Source organism: Oenanthe melanoleuca, chromosome 5 (genome assembly GCF_029582105.1).
Source record: "Oenanthe melanoleuca isolate GR-GAL-2019-014 chromosome 5, OMel1.0, whole genome shotgun sequence".
In the NCBI taxonomy this organism is placed as follows: domain Eukaryota; kingdom Metazoa; phylum Chordata; class Aves; order Passeriformes; family Muscicapidae; genus Oenanthe; species Oenanthe melanoleuca.
This window is the reverse complement of record NC_079339.1, coordinates 25,217,714-25,237,685: the sequence shown is the minus strand read 5'-3', so window position 1 is coordinate 25,237,685 and position 19,972 is coordinate 25,217,714. Positions and strand designations below refer to the sequence as shown.

Genomic DNA, 19,972 nt, shown 5'->3' with positions numbered 1-19,972 from the left:
ACCATCACTCAAAGTCAATGACGCTGACCTAGTGTGAAATGGGTCATACAAAATAGGAAATAAGTCTCTTTTCCCTCTAGCTGTCTATTATTACAGGCTTGCTCTTCATTAATAAGCACTGGGTAAACACCTATTAGGAAGCTAGAAACCATAAGAAATGCTGTGAACTTCAAAGGCTGATAGATACCTGAGAAAGGTCAATGCCAAAGAACAAATGAAAGGCCTTCTACCCTGTCAGGGTCCTTTCAACTCCCTGAGTATTTTAAATGGAGCTAAAGAATCCACAACCTTCTTTCTGTGATTTACAGCACAACTCATTCACTTGTTAAATACACCTTTGCTGCTAGGATTTGGAAAGCCCAGGCCCAGTCACAGGGGACAGAAAGCCCACATCCTGCACTGTCTCAGCCCTAGAAAGAAGCAGAGAGACACTAAGTGAGTTCTCTCTCTGTTGCTCTTCTTGTACAAGGAATGGCAGAGACCTGGTCTGTCTGCAGATGAACATCAAGTGAAGGAATTCTCAACATGCCAGGAAGGAGGAAATGGTCCTATATCTTGAAGTCAAATACTGAGGCATTCCCTAAAGCCAGAATAGATCCATTTACACAAAAGTAATGTCAGTAATCTAATCCCCTGGTATGAATGAGGGACCTTAATGCCTAGAAAATTTAGTATGAACTTTCTGCAGTTCTGTGTCTAGTGGCTCAGTGTTACCTGAGTTACATTATCCTGAATCCATTCCAGTCTGTATCCCAAGACATTTTCTTTCAGCACATCTGGAGCCACTCCTTCCCACTCCAAAATTAAACCAGGATCTCTTTGAATGACATGGATATTTTGAGGGGTGCTGTTTGGAGCTGAAAGCAGAGAACAGAACACAATCACTTGGTGCAGGAAAAAAAGGCACTATCCACATTGAAAATGGCAGTTTCACCCTCAGAGTAGATGAGCAATCTAACAGTGTAACATTTCCTGCACTGCAGAATCAGCAAGGAGTTAATGACATTTATGATTGTCTCTTTTTCATGTTCATAACTGCTGTCCTGTCCTTGTCTGCTGTTCCTTACCAAGCTCCAGGGTCTGGAAGTAAACCCTGTCAGTGAGAGGGGAGCTGCCCATCTCATTGCTGCACTGCACACGGACGCTGTAGTTGGTGGAATGCTTCAATCCTTGCACGGTGTAGGAAAAGGGTGGCACTGGGGTGACCTCAGTGGACACCTCCTGCCCATCTGGTGACTCAGCTACCTGTGCCAAGAGTGAAACAGAGATGACTCTTACCATAAACAACATGGCCAACATGTCCACATGGATAAGAATTCATGTAATTGTCAGTTTAGGAAAGTGTAAGAATAGATATAGCACCAGTGGTGCTTAAAATACTGAAAAGGGAGTTGTCAAACTAAGAATCATGAAGTGACATCACTTGGGCAGAAGAAAAATTTTCCACCAGATGAAAATCTGGTTCCATATTTTACAACATTTCCTTCCCTATGTTACAATTTCTACAGTTGATTATTATTCCTTTATAGAAAACAAAATGTGCTTGTCACTTTGAGTGGTAGCAGTCAGCTTCTGAGGCTTGGTTAAATCTGAGCAATGAAAACCAGCAGAGCAACTTGCCTGTTGCCTACTGTCACCTTTTGCCACACTTTTTTCCAGAAGTTTGTCTGTTTTAAATTTTGTAGTGGATAAGAGACAGGTAGACATAGGTGGTTTGGTTCAACTAACCTGTTTCAAATTAAACTGAAAAGAAACTTCTTACCACTCCCACATCCCTTTCTTTTCCTGCTTCCAAACCTGAGCTTTAAAGCAGTATGAATGTTAATTTACATCTGATATCAGTGTGTGCTTTTAATGCACAGAGTCAATGTTCCTACATTTGTACTAAAAATAGCAGAAATCACTGCACAGCTCCAAGGCTCAGACTTTCTCCTCAAGTGCATACAAAATAGCAAAGCTGAGAGTAAAAGCAAGATGTACTGACAAAAGTGAAAAAGTCATATGGACTTTATGTATTTTATATGGCAGCCTTTCTTCCTTTCTCACTGCCCTTCTGCTCACTCTCACATACATTTTTGGCACACTAATTTATTTATCTGGTAGAGAGGAAGAAGCTCAAGTTTCCTGAATAGAAAAGCGTATTGTTGTCATTATCACAGTCGTCCGCAGCACGGAAAAAACAAGAAAACTTTTTTTGTAAAACCCTGTCTGCTGGATGATGTGTTTCTGTTCAACACTCCCAAGGGCTGGTGCTCGTGCATCTGCCCCTTTCACACCTGGAACCTGGCCTTTAGCAGCCAGAAAACGCTGCCATTCCCTGCCCTGGCCCCAGAAGCAATCTGCAAAGTGCTCCTGGGGCACCCACTGCAATGCCACAAGAACACAGAAACTTCCAATCCCCCTCCTCTTTGTGGGAGACTCCCAGCAGAAGTGCAGCCATGAGGAGCCAGGAACATGTGCACTTTCACATGGAAATGTAGGTCAATGCCTCACACAGAATCCCTCAATGTGGGAGCCAGAGGGAGCATGGTTTTCTGACAGTGCAGGGTCATTGCCAAGTTATCCTGCTCCTGGACTCACATGCAGGAACTCTGTCCTCCCCAAATAGAACAGAAAAGGCTTAGAAAAGGGGTGAGAGACTGCTGAGTTGACAGAAACTGGGCTGCTCTGATTCAGCCTCTTTTCCACATGTCCCATCCCCCATCTCTGTCCCTGCCAAAAGTGAGAGGGAGAACTTAAACCCCAGAATGATTAGCATTGCAGCGTGCAAGCCAGAGAGAATAGGCTGTTCCAGCTTGAGATAACTGGCATTGTAAAACAGAGGAAGAAAACCATTTTTGACTGTGAACAAGAACAGAAGCAGCAACTAAACCCACAGACCAGGGCCAGCTGCATTCACGATTTTTTTCTGCCAGTGAGTTAAAACTAGATGATAGTTTCCTTTACTTATGAAATATAATAAACATCAGAGCATGAAACCTCTGGTTTCCCCCCCAAATAAAAAGAGGACTGCAAGTAAATTAGCTAGACTGCTTCCAGCATACCTTAAGTTTATAATCCTCCTCTGCATAGTTGGCATCACAGCACAGAAATTCCACTCCAGCTCACAAGGCTGCTGTAATGAGGTCGGGAAAGCAAGGGGGCCTGGCAAATAAATCCATGGGGAATGTGCCTAGCTGTGCACACACAGCCTGCTTTGGGTATCACCATTTATTTTCTCACTGGGTTACCTGTTCTTTGATCTGATTCTAAGTATGCAGTGATAGAAACTGACTCTGCCTGAGGTTGGACACATGGCATTGTTCTCAGGAACTTCAAGAGGCAGACCAGTTTTTCAGAGATGTGGAGTACTCTGCACCTAGCAAAGCTAAAGAACAGTATCAAGCTTGATTTTCTAGGAAGAACTGGTCTTTGACAATGGAAAACCAATAAAGATTCAGAGACAGGGCTTAAAATTGCTCTGAAACATGCAAATAGGCCTGATCTTGTATCAAAAAGCCCAATCTGCCTCCTGCTTTCATCATTCCTACCTTTCCTGTACCACATCCTATAGTTTGCAAGCTCCTCATCCCTTGGACTTACTGGTATGTCCAAATTCCTGCATTTCTTCTGGCATCATGCTGATTTGGAATGGGATTCACAGGCACCTGCACTGGAAAAAGCTACCATGGGAAGGGTGAGCATCCTGCAGCCACAGCTGCTCCAGGCACTACCCACAGAGTGCTGCAGTGTAATAACCTGTATGGAGCAGCTGCCACAAAGCAACTGGTGTGATAACCTGCTGGCCAGGAGAATGGGGCCAGCCTTTAACACTTAACTTCTGAGCATGAAGTTCTCTTTGGCACCTATGAGTTGCCTCCTTTAAGTTTTTATGTTTTTAGGCTGTGAAGTAAGAACTGAAACAAAACTAAGTAATAAATAAGTAATAAATAAATAAGTTGGAATAGCAAATGATGGCCCAGGAAATGTTGTGGCTCAGAAGATACCTGTTATTCATGCAGGGAGGCCATACCTGAAGAGTGCAAGAATGCAGAGGTGCACGGCCATCAAATCCTGGCACCCAGACCACGCTGGCATTGCTGCTGGTGACTTGGCTCACAGTCACATTGAGAGGTGGGAGAGGCATGGCTAGGAAGGAAACAGAGACCTTTCAGTGCACACAGAACTGAGCAGGTATTCACCTGGAAATGGAAGAGGCTTGAGGCTAAAAGTTATGCAATGAAATCACTAACAGAAATGTGGTAAAACACCACATCTTTAGAGAGCATCCCTGACTTGTTGTGAATGAAACTATTATTTTAACATTGCACAAGCTATTGTCAGCCATTCTCACGTTGCCCATTGATGCACACAGGCAGAGGTTGATCTCTTTGATAGCAATGCCTGTGTGTGATGTTTGCACCTTTGCTACTCAGCTCTCTTCCCTGCCCCCTCCATTGCAGTGCATGACTCTGCTGTGCACACAGTTGCCTCTGGACCCACATTGTGAACTAAACCAGGGCTTTAAAATCCCACCTTGGGCTCTCAGTCCAGCCTTTGACACCAGCTCTGCCAGCACCAGGTGGAGGGTGGTTGCTGTAGTGACCTGAATACCCTGGAGCTGGATTTGCAGTAGACTTTGTGCTGCCTCCAGGTGTTCATTGCAAACTCCCATTGAAACAGCCTGGGACACAGCCTGGACTGAAAAGTGCCTCCTCAGGCTTGGGATGAATAAACTCTGTTTTACAGAGGTGAAATGCAAGGCAAAGGGAGTGCCTGCCACACAGCCACACATGGCTGATACCACTCCACAAACTAAGGGCAGGGCCAGGAACAAAATCAGGATTCCAAGACTGGACAGTTAATCAGATGCTCGTGCTTCCCACCACCACAGCACAGCACCAAACTGCTTGGCTTCCTTTTAGGATCCTTGATGCTTCCCTTTGACTTCTCCTTTCCTCTCACTACAAGTCCATATAGTTAATTCCTATCCTTCCAGTCACCATCTCTTTTTCACCTCTGAGTTTTCATTCAGGCACTTCACTCCTGACAAAATTAGCAGCTTCATGAATACTAAGCTCTCCCCTGACCTTTTTCTCATTTCAAAAAATTGTACACTGATGCTTGTAATAGTTTTCCTGCAGCACCTCAACAAATTGTACCCTCAGGAGTCCTCTTTCAGAAACCAGTCCTCAGGACAAGGCTCTGCCTGCAGATTGAATTTTCCATGTCTCCTGAGTTGTATCCATCAGAAAGCAGCAATAGAAAAGTAATTGCAAGCCAGGATTTATCCAGCTGCATCTTCTACCCTGCCAGAGCACCTTTGCATTTCACTGCACCAAGGACAACCTCAATACTGCTGCCTTCAGCACATCTTGCAAGAGAAATGCAGAGCCCAAACACCCAGGTCTCTGCAGAGGGCCTGGAGGACAGGAACAGATGGTGACACAGATTAACCCTATAAAGCCATTGTAGTCTAGTTAACCAGTTACCAGGACCCAGGGCAGGGCTTGCTACCTGGATAAGAACAGGGTGTGTAAGTGAGGCAGCAACCAAGGTCTGGGGTGGAAACTGGGCAATGAGTTCTTTGTTAGTCAACTTAAGACATTCCTGCATCTTTGTTCCATTCTCTTTTGATGTTTTGTGTTCATGTCTGTAAGCCCTTTAAGGGGACAAAATCCTGCTTTTGGGTATTGCTAAAACATTGTCCATAACTCAAGTTCCTGCAGACACACTTGTAGCTTTTGGGTTTGAGCAATGGGTACTTTTCAACACAGGATGGCAGGCCTGAAGGAGGTACCTGCTGTGCCACCAGTGGGAAGAAATAATCAACTGCTAACACACCCTGTGTGTAAAGCAGACATGGCTGAGCAGGGCAGCCTTGCTAGCACCTTCCCCTAAGTCTGCAGGCAAGGGCCAGATGCATTTTCCCATCTCTCTTGGGAAAAAACTGTGGGCGGCTGTTTCCTGTTGTGCTCTGGAATGGGATACAGCCCTAAAGTGTGAGCTGCACACATAAAGGAGAGAAAAGCCTGTCAGAAAACAGGACCTTGAGTGTTAACACAATGAGAGTTAACTTCCTCTGTGCTTAGAGTGGCTGAACAATGGGGCTTTGTAATGGCTGGGGACTGTGGGCTACAATAACAGTGATTTTCTGCTTGGAGCACACCCAGCACATTGTGGGCACTACAGAGAATAGATAATGAACAACAACGGGAGCAAATAGGAAGAAATGTTAACAGTTTGTCTATGTCCTAGCAAAAATATTTGCCTCTGGAAACACAGAAGAAACTAATTGTTTAATACATTTAGAAAGATTTAAGAGTCCTCATTAGCAGATGGGTTTGTGTAAGAGAGGAAGGCCCAGAACATGCATTTGCAGCTACTCCCAGGAGTAACTTCATTGAATTCTGCATGTTCATAGGATCAAGAACTAAATAAACATTATTTGGGCCTGCCCTATTTCTGCTGTGTAGGAGCTTTGCTTTAATTTTAGCAGGGCTATACTACATCTTCAAAAGCTTTTCTATTTAGAAAAGCCTCATCACTTAGGTAAATTTATAACTACTTTTTAGACATACCTTTGAGGTATTACAGACATAACTTTTATGACTACAGCACTGGACTTGCTGTTCAAAACCTCAATTTTTGTCTCTTGGACATACCACAAGCTGGTGCAATGTTAGTTGAGTGACTGAAGCTTGCTCTTTCTCAGCTCTAGAATGTGTGTGTGTGATGGCAATATGTCCCTCCTAAATAGGCTGTGTGGATTCATCAGCTGATGATCAGCTAAACATAGTTGCTGGGAAATGATAGACTTCAGAGGTCTTTACCCTTTCATCTTATTAATGGTTAAAAAAATAATAATCTGTATTAACATTAAAAACTTTAAAAGCTTGTTTGTGCTAAATGTTTTTTTCAAATTATGGCTTGGCAAGATTTTATAAAGTGTAATAGCTTTGTGAACTAAACTCTATCCCAGGATAAAATATCCATAGAAGATATATTCTACAATAAGTAACTCCTCTGTGTAGACAAGCTTTTAAGGCAACAACTCCCAATGGTTTTAAATTAAGTTATAAATCTTACTAGTCCAATGTCCTGCATTCTTGGCATAGCAGTAACCACAATGTCCTGAGCAAAAACACACTCCAAGAGCAGTAGAATACAGCTGGATTTCGATCTGTCCTTTAATGAACACTACCTACTACAACTGTGAGCTCTGATACTGATACAGAGATAAAGGATTGATTGTATTTGTGCTGAGCAATAAGCTACCACTTGGAACAAATGATTTTTGTGCCATGCCTCTCCTGGAACTGATGCTCATGTAATTAAAAGTGCATTAAAGCATGACTAAAAATTCAAATGCAGAAGCATCTCAACATGAACAAGAGGGGATGAGCTGATTGCTCTGATTATCCCTGTTTCAGTTACCTGGAGGAATAGAGGAAATGTCACACCAGCCTGGAGACTTCCAAATGGCAACTGGTCATGCACAGGCTAGGAATTATTTGTTTTCAATGAGCTTTTAAAGAGCAAAGAATTAAAAAAATAAAATTCATAAACCCAGTGTGGATGAGCAGACCTTACTTGCCACTGGTGATCACCTTCCTTGACTTTTTTCAGCACCTAATGTGATGCTAATAATAGCAAGCAGAAGTAATGGCCTCTTTAGCTCTAACAAGACCCGTCTATTCCCAAGAGGTAAAGATTTCCCTGCTACAAATTTATATCAGCTTCATCTCTCACAAACAACTTAATGACCCCAGCTCTCTCCTTTTCAAGGAAAAGCTGTCATTTGACATCACATTTCCAGTCCTGAATCAGATGTGGATTATTTCAGCAGCCTGGGATATGCCCTGCATAGGAAGTGGGAACTGCTGCTAGAACACAGAGCATTGTTTCGACTGCTGAGAGCTCCAAGTGGTGCTGGCAGCTTTGAGGGAGCTCCTTGCACTGAGCCCTAGTTTCCCTCCCCAGAGAGCAAATCCCAGGCCCTTGCCCAGTCTCTCACCTTTAATTTGAACAGTGGCAGTCCGAGATGAAGACAATCCCTTTACGTTGTGAGCTTCGCAGGAGAAAACTGTGCTTTGATTAATACCTGGAGATCAGCCAAAACAAGGAAAGGAAACACAAACAGCTATAAAATCCAGCTTCAATCTTCAGCAGAATTTCAATTATTTGTGACATCCAGCTCAAGCTGTACAGGCAGTTGGAGGGGTGAGCTGGGTGCCAATCCAAGGCATGCAGATTTCTATGTAATAATATGCTAAGTACACTTTTAATGGAGGAAGTGTGGCAATGGAGGAAGTGTCAGAAAGCACTGAAAAGGAATGAAGAATCTGGCAGGACAGCAGCTCATAGTACTCAGTAGTAGATGTCTGCTTCTCCCATTCTGGTGAGCATCTTTGGAGCAAGGATTGTGCTGAACTGTGAGCTCACACAAAGCCCAACGCTTTGGGCCTCAGCCTACACCTGAGCAACATTCATCCTCTAACTGGGCTATAAGCCCAGGCAAACTTTTAATCAGGTGCTGCCTATTTCTAGTCAGCCCCTCACCTTGCATCAGACTTTTGAAGACACACAAAAGAAATGAAAGTTAAATGCTACTGCATCAGCACTGAAACACTTTCCAGGGGTGATACAAGTAAGAATGTATTCTGTGAGCATCCATCCATCCCATGGCACTATCCTGATGTCTGGCTGTTCCAGGACACACAGATATTGCACATGAATCAGAACTGAGATAGATGTGCAAGGCTGCCTGGAGAACTGTGTCCAGAAACTGCAGTCACGCAGTGGCCCTCAGTTGCCTTAAAAGGCTCTATCTGAGAAAAGTTAAAGACTGGCTCACTGTGGGCATACAATTTAGGAAGGAAAAACATTTCAGAGCTGCCCAGAGCAGCTTGCACAGTGTCTCTGATCTTTGACTCATCTCCCAAGCCTGAGACTAGCAGCACTGCAAAGAAGGTGAAATGGAAGAGAGGAGGGAGTGCTGCTCCCATCCCTGTGAACCAGAGAAGATGCTGCCAGCAGGCTGAAGGGCAGGCAGCACAGCAGAGCAGCACCTGATGTGGTAGGCCTGTCCCAGGACAGAGCCTAACACAGCCCTGTCCTGAGGAAAACACAAAACACACCACAAACCAGGAACTGCGTGTTCCCTAGCACCCTGCCAGCGCTGCTTTCCAAATACAACATTGCTGAACCTTCTAAATGCTTGCTTTCTGGCCAAGTACTTTCTTACTATTTTCTTCAGAGCATGATACTTTCCTCAGCTAGCCATGCTTGTTTTCTTACCAACTGCCTTTTTTTACATGCTTTGGTAATCCAACCATGCAGGTTGTTTTATGTTTTAAGTTGTAAAGTCACCATTTGCCCAAGGGACATCCCGAAGTGCACCAAAAGAGGGTGTTCCCAAGGGGCATCCCATGGAATACTGGAAGCAAATAAAAAAATATATAAAACAGTAATTCATTTGCAGAATCACTAGTAATAGATGTCTTTTTCAGGCTTCCAAGCCAGTGCTCCCCAACAGATATTTTGTGAAGCACTGCGGGATGAGCTTAGTGGAGGAAGAGTGACTTATTTTTTTATTGTCTTTCCTCTCTTGACTATCCATCATTTCAGTTTCCATTTCAACAGGCAGATTATATCATAAGGGAGCAGTTTTCATTTCCAACTTAGAACAGCATTGGTGGCTACATAAGAGAGGGAGCAGATGATTAAAATAATTTCAAATCACAAATCATGTTTTGACTTGTGAATAAATAAGGTTCTAAGGAAAGCCTGGATAGGATTGGATAGCTCAAAGGATGGCCAAAGACATACAAAAACTCACCCTGGGTGTAACTGTATTAACACTGATAAAGAGCACCTGGAGACAACTCTTAGTTGTAAAACCTGTTCTTTCTAAACAACTAGTCAGGCTGCTGAGAATAATAGAACAGCAGCAAAGAGAAAACACAACACAAGGCTGTTGGACAGCTAACTACAGTAAAGCTACTTTTAAGAGGTAACTACAAGAATAGCTGCAGTTAGTTCCAGGTGGAGATGCATCACCCTTTTCTGAAAGTGGTCTGAAGAGAGGCCCTAACACCTACTGACTCCTGAGTTTTTCTGCTGACCCTGCTGGGGAAAGCTCTGCTCTGAGGCAAATCTCGGTCTTGAAGGGTATCAACCAGCCCATTTGAGCTCTGATACAACCACTCTTGCAGTGTTAAACAATTACATGAGGCTGTCAGATTTTAATGATAAGAGCATCCAGCAAGCCTGCAAAAACAGAGATGGGTGGGTAAGAGAGGGGAAAGCAGTGTGTGACAGGGCTGTGCACAGAAGGAGGGGATGGCACCTGCTACATGTGAATGCTTGGGGAGTTCCAAGAGAAACAGCACCAACAGTCACTTCATATAACCATGAACACCCTCCATGAGGTGGAACAAGAGGCACCCAAAGCATCATCTGTTCAACAGCACCTTTAACAAGAGTGCCGGTCACAGCCAAACTCTGTAAGAGCCTGTGTGCCCAAAGCCAGCAGAAAACACACTGAGCAAACATCACCCCTCGAGATAGTCTTTGTACGTGATCATGACCACCCAACCCTCAATGCAGAGTTAAACATCATTCTCACACCATGTGGCTACCCAGTGTACAGGGCATGATCAGAAGAGAGCTCTTCTCCTCTTCTGATGCTCCAAGCAATCCCCTGCAGTGGCAGCAGCCTTACCTGACACGTTTAAGATGGAGGGGGAGACGTCTGGAAGCCCCACTCTAGAGTCTCCCATCCACCAGACAATTGTCACTGGTTCAGGGGGACCCACAGCAGCACAGGCCATATGAAAAGGGGCATTAGGGGACACGGACACATCCTCAGGTTCCACAGTGAAATAGGGCACACCTGGAAAAGCAACAGACGAGTGACAATAACTGGAGCAACTGCTTCTTTATTTCCACTACTACCAGTGCCCAACACTGGACATCCATCTGTCCTGCTGCTAGGCTGAATCCGACGCCCTCTGAGCCCTTCACCAAAACCAAGGGTCAGATATGCTGGATCACCTCAGGGCACGAATGCCTAAATACTACTAGTGCAAGTCAGAGAGAAAGAGCACTTGCTTTGCACAGTGCCTTTTAAAAACCACTTTCAATTCAAGACTCCCCTATGAAACAGCTTTTAGTGGTAGTATTTTCTCAATCTTTCAGCTGCAGAGATTGGAGTTTAAAGAGCCAACAGTCAATAACTTTAGTGGTGGCAGACACCACTTTAAAAGGCAGCTAATCCAGCTGCAGATACTTCTTGCCATGCATTAAAACCTGAAGCTTGAGAAAGTGTTGAACTACCGGCTTTAACAAACCCATGAATGAGGAAAGAATCCCCACAGTGAGAGGCTGGGAGCATTTACAATGCTCTCTCTGGAGCTTAATTGAATGGAGATGCCTTCCAGCACACTCTGACACCACGACAACCAGGCTTACTTGGAGTCAGGGGCAATTTGTTTCAGAGCTGAAGGCCATCCACGGACACAGCTCTCAGTAATTATCTGCTCCCCACCATGGAAAGACTCCTGGTTGGCACAACAGGTATCAGATTAGGCCCATGGGGAGCAAAATGCAGCTGCAATGCTACCTACCTCAGGTCATCTCTAAGTGGCAATAGCTGAGACACATCAAGAGATGTGGTTCCTCCCATGGGCAATGCCAAAACTCTGGTGATTTCAGTTCTCCAAACCACTGGCACGGATTTCACCAGCCATCAGCAGCAGTGCTGGCCATGCACGACAGCCAGTATGTACTTCTGGTGGTTGGTGGAAGAGCTGATGGCCCAGAGAAACGTTCAGCTCCCTTTTTTACAGAAATCTTTGTGTGTCAAACACTCCTGCTACCAACAGCACTTACCCCAACCAAAATCAGGCATTCTCGGCTGGAAAATGCATGTTCTGGAAGCTGCTGATCTGTTGCCCCACAGAAACAAAAGAACTGACAACATTGTGAATTCACATGCAGAAATTTCTCTGTCTGTCCCTGGCCAAAGACGATAGGCCCAAGCACCTCCACCAGCAGGCAAGTAATACAGGTGCCTAAACAGAGATTTAGAAGCCTAACACTCGGCATTTCCCCCAAGCTACAGCCAAAAGTGCTTTCCTCAGTCTTTCACTGACTGTCCAGTCACTATGTCTTTCAGGTAGCAGTTCCTTTGTGCCTTCCTTGTCTCCTTCCCTTAGAGCAATAAGTAAATGAACAGACTAAACCCAAGCCTCTTGAGGAATGACAGTGCCTATTTGTGCAAAGGCTAATGCTCAGGACCAGTATATCCATAGTCATAGCATACTGCTTGTTTTTGCTGACATATTTTGCTTCATTTTTTATTGCATTCATGCATAAACAATAAAAATGAGTAAGCTTTTGAGATAGCAGCTGTGGCATCTCTGCCTGCTTTGCCTTCCTTCTCCAAGGAAGATTAGAAGGGAAAATAATCACTGTTTCTCTACCTGTGAGCAGGATCCCTGCCTCCTGTCCATTTGTCATGACACCCAAGGTAAACTTTCAGGAAGATCCTGCCCAGCTCGGCAGGTTTTCTCACTTTGGGAGCAGCTAAACAGAGCAGACAAGACCACAATTAAAAACTTTCAGAGTTGAGGGAGTGCAGCTGACTCATCCAGCTGAGGAACTCGCACTGCCCCCGTCCGTATGTTACCTGCACAGCTCGCTGCTGTGCTGTGACACATTTGGCCTCCCAGGTCGGGGCACAAGAGATGGGTGTCAGCACATCCCTTTCACAGATGCCCCATGGAGGCACTGAGCAGCCAGCAGTCAGGAATTCAGCAGCAAAACAAGGAAATGATCCCATCTATTCCCCCTTCCAAGCCAGCATCCAACCTTTAAGGCTGACTTTTATGTACAGAGCTCAGTTTTGAGACAGTGTTGATTCAGTGGAATGTGTCCACACAAGCTTGGGTTGGTCTCTGACTGTGGCCACAATGGGGGCTAGCAACCCCAGGAACAGCCACACAGTCAGAGGTGTAATTTCAGGTGGAAAGTTCTGTAAGAAACACAATCCCCTTTTTTATCACTCCACAGTGTGCCTCTGAGATCACCTCTCCAGGCATCAAACACTATCATGTTCTCAGTAAGGCCAGAGACTAGTTTCTAAACCAGGAAGCAGGTTCAAAACAGTTTTGGTTTCGTAAATTCTAAGTGTTCCATAAGATCAAACATTTTTATTACAAAGACAGTTCAAATACCATTGCTAGAAAATCTGGCAGGTACAGACAACCTAAGCAGATATACAGCACAGAAATCCACTCAAGCTCACTTCAAGTTAGATCACCAATAGTCCACATTGGTTTGTGTGCCACACTAAAGCATGTCAGCACCTACTGAAGGCTGCAAATCACCAGAGTCAAGATCCTCTCTCAGTCACAGGACAGCTGTTATGGATAGAGTAACTGCTGCTACCCAAATCTGGCACATCCAGGGAAGAAATACACAGAGATAAAGCCAAGGTGGGTCTGACCGGCTTTTGCATTCCCAGGTGATCCTTATGCTAAGAGCTGACACATTTTTTAAACTCCACCCCTTATCACTACTTGTTAATTTTTAATTTTATCCACCAACTCCCTTTACACATGACTATATGCCCAGTTCAAGTTTAACTACCTTCTTCCATACTTGTTTTTCTCATAAAGGCAACTGTTTGCCTTTTTTTCACTTCTGCTGTAAGCTTTGGCATTCATTCTCAACACACTCCGCCTTGCATAACTGCAGCTGGTTTTTTGTGACTTTGATTCCTTTTGCCTGTGCAGTCCAGAGGGCAGCATGGTTTTTTTCAGGCAGCTTAGCATACTGAGCTACCCAATCACTCCTAATGCACCCACCATGCAAATGCAGCCACCTCTGGAGCAGGCCACGGTAATTGGATAGAAATGGAAACTCTGCACAAGAGAGTGTTTTAAGCTGTAAATAACATTTTCCAGCAGAAACTACACCTGAAAATTTAGGTGGACAAAAATCTGGGATTTATGGAAGGTAGAATGTATTACTCTTCTTGTGAGAGCTGCTATGAATATTTCCATGCCCTGAGTGAGTGAGACATTTGCTGTGTGACCACATCATTTCTCACAACACCCTCCCTGCTCCCCAATGTTTAGGACTGTTAATTCAGCTCCAGCCCAAAATGTTACCAAATGCATCCAAAAAACTACTTGCTTCAAATGCGCCATCCCTGTCAACTTCTTCACCAAATATTAAGCCATTCTATGACTACTACCTTCTAAGGATCTAACAGAATCATGGCTCAAGGGAAGTGAAATTAGAGAAAGTAAGAAGCCATTGATCTACACTGCCTTGGGTGACTTTTGGGAAGCCATTCTTATCAGACAACCCCGGACAGAAAAATGACACATGGAGCAGTCACAGCTATGAAGTGCTGATGTACAGCACCTCTCACCACTGGGTTAAAACTGCACCTTGCCCACAAAGACCTGTTTGGCTGACACACAGAAATAGACTGTGACCCTGCTTAGAGAAGTGGGTTGAACCAGATGGATCCCTCTCAACCTGAACTATTCAACATTCTACGAATTATTTAGGGATGACCGCAACAATGCATTTAAAAGCTGGGAAGAAATGTGCTTGCATGAAAAGATCTTGTTTCCTAACATGCCAAAATAAAACCAGAAGGCAATGAACTGACAGCTCTGCTCTTTGAAGCAGTTCTCCTAGTTCTCACTCCTGCTCTGTAGCGATTTCCCTGCAGTCAGCAGCAATGGTTCAGAGCCAAGAAGCCTGTCACTGGAGCAATCTGCTCTCACCACTTCGACCTAGAGCATATTGGTGGGTCAGCTCTGAAAGGAAACCAGCACTACTACTCCTCCTTACCTTCCACTATGAGCCACACTTGTTGTGATTCTTCCTTCTTCCCCCCGTTCTCAACCTGGCACCAGTACTTCCCAGAATCTGTCCGCTCGACGGATTTCAAGCTGAAAAAAGTCAAAAGCCATATCGATATTTTATGTGGATAAAGCATGTTTTTGCCCCAAAGGACCCTCCAGTGTTTGGCAAACCAGATGCATGGAAAACACCCACTGAGACACAGCCAGCTCTGGGGAGGAGATCAACAGCCAGCCAGCACAAAGCACATGGCAAAACAGCAGAGATGGGAGGCTCCTCTCTAAAGTGGGTGGAGAGAGTCCTTGCAGAGCAGACAGTCTTCCTCCAAAACATCCTCGCAGAAAACCAGTCATCTGTGTCCTCTGAGGATAGAAGGGGTCATCTCCATCCTGAACCATGAATCTAGCTAGCCTTCAAGTGAGACAGCTTGGTCTGCAACCTCTGAGCTAGCAGGAAACTCCACACTGCAAACCTCCAGCGACTGCTTTGCCTCAGGTGCCCAGGACTGGCACAGCCTCACACAGGAGCAGGGGGGTCAGAAAAGGGCCCCCCTCGCCTCCATTGCGCTCGGTGCTGCTCTGATCCCAAAGCAGCTCCCTCTGCAGAACTCCTTGGGCTGCCCTGTTTGTGATTTCAGGGGGTTACACTGGTGCATGGTGAGCAAGGGCAGAGTTTGGTCTCAAAGCAGGTGCCAGCTACCCAAGGCAGCAGTGTGGCCGAGAGCCCGCCGTGCGCCAGGGCAGACTGCTCCCCGCGGCACGCGCGCCATGCAGCATCCTGAGCAGCTGATGCCCACCTTTCTAACGCTAGCAGCCTCCTGCAGAGGGGAAGGATGTCTCAGGAAGGAAGAGAAAGGGGAGAGTGTTTGCCAAAATGCACAAAATGGACCCACTAGAGCCCGATTTTCAGAGCTGGACCTTCAAATGGCATCAGCTGTCCTGCCCATGTTCTGAAACACAGTGATCACAGCAGAGAGTCACATGTGGGTGGTAGAAATGATCTCTTTAGGAGAAGAGAGGAGAAAGGAGAGAAAGATTCAGATACATCCAGATTTAGCACCCTAACTTATCTCTGGTGCTGTAGAGAGTTCCCAGTGGAGTAAAGCAAGAGGCAAGAAAGATCAGAACGAGATTGTGAAGGACAGAGTTAACTAGTGGAACCAGGGGGAAGTAAACAGTATAGTTTCAAGATAAATTGTTTCCACAACATAATGTTATGCAATAGTTTCACTGTGCACAGATGTTTTTCCTACCAAAATGTTTCTTACAGACAAGCTTTAACACAAAGGCTTTTGGTTGGTGGAATTGGAGACTCTGTGCAATGTCAATCCAAGAAACGTGACAGGAGATGAAGCCAGAGCTCAGGGACGAGTGATTCTCAGTCGATCAACAATTTTGAGCTCTCACGGTGTTGGTATTTTTGCCTGTACAAGCTCTTTTAATGCGTAAAAAGACAGAGCAGAACCTTGGATCTTGTTTATCTCAGTACTTCCAGAACTAGCTGACATCCCTCTTCTGCCAAAATAAAGGTGTAGAGATCTGCTTTGCACAAGAGTTTTATGCCTCTGAATGGAGAAGGACTGATATCACATAGTGTAAATGTATTAGGAACAAATTAGGATTCATTGCAAAATGAATCAGGGATGGTTCAGAGAACAAACACTCCCCCCAAAGAAAGGAAAGGGATATAGACCTGGGAGTCTCATTTCAATCAACAGTCCTCACCCTTTAGGCAGACTGACAGCTCAAGAGAGAGAGTAAGAGAACAGGATGAGTACAAGAGAGAAAACCTATTTATACTGCTGCATGGCAGAACAAGATGAACAAACAAAGCAAGACCATCCTTTCACCTTGAAGTCACGTCTCAAGCATCACAAGCATTAGCAAAGCACCTGTCCCCACAGTAGTCAGAAAACCAATATGGTTCTAGTGGATAAACTCTCAGAGGCTTCAGTTCTGCTCTCAGTTATGTCCTTGCCACACAGGGAAGACTCTGCCCCACTGAGGGCACTGCAGTTGCAGAGATATAGCTGACAGCAGAAAACTGTGCAATAGTTTCCACGATATTCTTCCTTCCCTGCATCTGTTGTACCTGAGGAAGCCGATCCAGTGTTCTTCATCTACTGGAATGTACACCTGGTCTACGCTTTGCACCACTGCTCCGTCCTTGATCCACAACATCTCGGGATCTTCCATTCCCTCCAGGCTGCAATTTAGTTTCACGGGTTGACCCTGGGACACCTTTAATTTGATTGGAGGTCCTGTAAATTTCATACCTAAAAAAAAAATACTACTCCGCCCCACCCCCAGAAGAAGGGGGGTTGGAGTACAGCAAATTACTCTAGGTTGGTGGTCTGGAATTACATATCCTACCAGCACACACTGCAGAGGAGTGTGTTAGTCTCAGCACTCTACTACATCTACTAAGCAATAGGCAAATGCAAGCACTGAAAGCACAATTGCTGGAGAAAAGTGGTGGTTCAGTGTGCACACGGGGATTTTTTCAACCCGTGTAACAGCAGGGTGATGTTCTGCAGAGCAGTGCCCAAGCAGAGACACACAGAAACGCCGGGAGCTTCGCCGTGTCAGTGATCCAGCAGCGCTAACTGCATCCATTCAACACGCCACCACACCTCCCTCTTTTCCCCAGGCCTGGATTTAAGCTACAGTGTTCTCGTGCTAAGAAATCATCACGCTTGCTACATTGTATGCATTTGTAAAGAGCTTGGATATGAGAAAGAACCAATTATGTCTTGCTATTCAGCATACACTGTTCTCCTGCGTTACAGAAAGCTTCTCTACAATTTGCAAAACCCATGATAGCAAAGCCTATTCCACAGTACCTCACTGAGGAGCAGAACTGTTTAGAGAACAGATATTTCTGTCGCGTGATGTGGGTGTGTGCGGAACGAGCCGCCTGGAGCACCCTCCAGCCCAGCCAAGGGACCACCCTGCACCCAGCGCCACCCCATCGCCACCCCACAGCAGCAGCGCAGAGCTGGTCAAGCTGCTCAGGTTTCTATTGACACAGAAGCGATCAGAATTTGGCCCGGAGCACTGTTACATGTGTGGGTGGACGGGGAGTGTTTCCCTCAAGCAGAAGCGAATGTATGGAATTTGTTACCATGAGAAGACACGGAAGACAACTATCTAAGCGCATTTAAGAAAGACAGGCATATAAAGGAGGAACCAGAAGATCAAAGGAGACCGTGGGAAAGCAGGAAGGTAGAAAATAAATGTAAAGTTAGTTTTGTTAGGGAGAGTGGCTATTTCCTATGCAGTGGCACAGGACTGACAGACCAGAACAGATCTAGCCTAGTCCAGTATTATGCCCTGGCAGTGGACTCCATCACTCTTGTCTGGTTATGTATTACAACACATTACAACTTCACCCAGTTCACTGCTTGGTCAGTTTCTCACAGGATGCCTTGCTAGCTCACAGAGCCAGTCAGAAAGCGCTGCTTAGTGAGCAGCCCTGTTGCTCTCAAACTCTCTTACAGCCTTTCCACTGATCCAACACAGATTTTGGATGTGCCACTTCCCTTCTTGCTAAAATGCCACCCCTCCCACAGCCATGAGGGCACCACCACAGGGCAGAGGAGCAGCAGAGGATCTCACAGCGTGGTTGTAACAGCTGGGAGAAGGGGAACCAGCACTGTGTGACCAGCCAGCACTCTGCCACCAGCAGTCTGTACCCAGATGAGTACCAGTGGTCTAGGAGAAAACCCAGAACACAGGCAGAAGGTCTTTACTCCTTTCCTTCATGAGATTCCCCAGCTGGTTTCCCGACACTCAGTCTTTTGCCTTTTTGTCTGCTGTTACTCATTTAGCAAATTCACAGAGAGCACTGCTAAACGGGCAAGCTGATCATTTGAGTTTAGTTGCTACAGCTTATTTGCTGGGCTAAGGATTTGATCACCTTGGGTGAGGATGATCTAACCTCGCATTACTTAACTCAAATGTAACACCACGACATATCCCAGTGCATGCCAGAAAGCATCCTCCCTTTCACCACTCACAGCACTGGAATACAACATGAAAGCTTCACAGCAGCTCTCTCTGTATTTCAGGAAACTGATACAGTCAGGCTGCTACACACACACACAAACTGACATACATTTTCATTACAGGTGCCTTCATGGAAAAATCAAACTATTCAGCATCCTTCAGACTGCCCTGCTGAAAGAGTTAGCCACATATTAAACCAGGAAATATTGTTAGACATCCTTTATGGTTTTCAGTTAGCAGAGAAATCAATTAGGTAGGAAATTAACATAGAGTACAAGTGTTCGGAGTTGTACATATTGTCCAAGTATAATCCCTTCATCAATTTCAACCAAAATGAAGAATTACAGATCAGGTATTTTTAATAACTTCATAAGTCAAAAATGCAGTTTTGGCTGCAGCATCTCTTCCTACAGGTATCAGGAAGAATCCCATAGGAGGCAAATAGGGATTTTAATTTCCACCTATTCCTTGTTTTACTCTCCCACCCACTATTTCTCATTTGACAACATTCTTGACTGTGCAAGAAGTAATTTCATCCAACTGCCAAGCCTACCTGTAAGAGCTGCAGATTGTGAAATGTAAAGATAGGAAATAGAACTGTGTTAAATTTCTTATCAAGCAGTTGTCTGAATTAACAACAAGTGAACACACTAGTTGTCAAAATACATGACGCATCTGTTTGTTTGTTTTTTTAAACTTGCTACCTCTGAATATTTTAATTCCTAGGAACAGAATATGTTTTTTGTGATGGGAGTGGAGAGAGAGGAAGACGTCTGCTCATGCATGCCAGGGTAAAGGCTTTTTGCTCCTCAGGACACTGATCTAGCGATCCAGCCTGTGCCACAGCCTGCCCAGCTCCGTGTCACTGCACGCACCTCGCTCCAGGCACAGCGCGGAGCCCAAACTCCCGCAGAAGTCGGGAGGAGGGCGGCCGGGGCGCCGAGACGCTCCAGCACGCTGCCTTTCCCTGCCGACTAGGGGCTGAAACTCCGGACAATGAGTTCACGAGGGAAAAAAACAGCAAAAGCCACTCAGGAATGCGTTAGCGCCCGGCTTTCCTCGGCGACGGCCGGCGCTAGGCACATACCAGTGCAATG

At 45.3% G+C, this 19,972-nt stretch overlaps 1 protein-coding gene across 2 annotated transcripts in view; it reads right to left on the bottom strand.

The window, feature by feature from the left end:
• TYRO3 (TYRO3 protein tyrosine kinase) overlaps nt 1-19,972 on the bottom strand; it is a 40,700-nt gene that overhangs the window by 19,729 nt on the left and 999 nt on the right. Inside the window, exons 2-8 of one of the 2 annotated variants that reach the window (XM_056492925.1) lie at nt 16,960-17,143; nt 14,857-14,957; nt 10,706-10,876; nt 7,997-8,083; nt 4,013-4,128; nt 1,068-1,245; nt 715-857 (exon numbers count right to left, since the gene is read on the bottom strand). In XM_056492925.1, the coding sequence (XP_056348900.1) occupies nt 715-857; nt 1,068-1,245; nt 4,013-4,128; nt 7,997-8,083; nt 10,706-10,876; nt 14,857-14,957; nt 16,960-17,143 (980 nt within the window). Of the gene's footprint in view, nt 1-714; nt 858-1,067; nt 1,246-4,012; nt 4,129-7,996; nt 8,084-10,705; nt 10,877-14,856; nt 14,958-16,959; nt 17,158-19,972 lie in introns of both variants that reach the window. The other variant, XM_056492926.1, reaches the window with a different exon arrangement.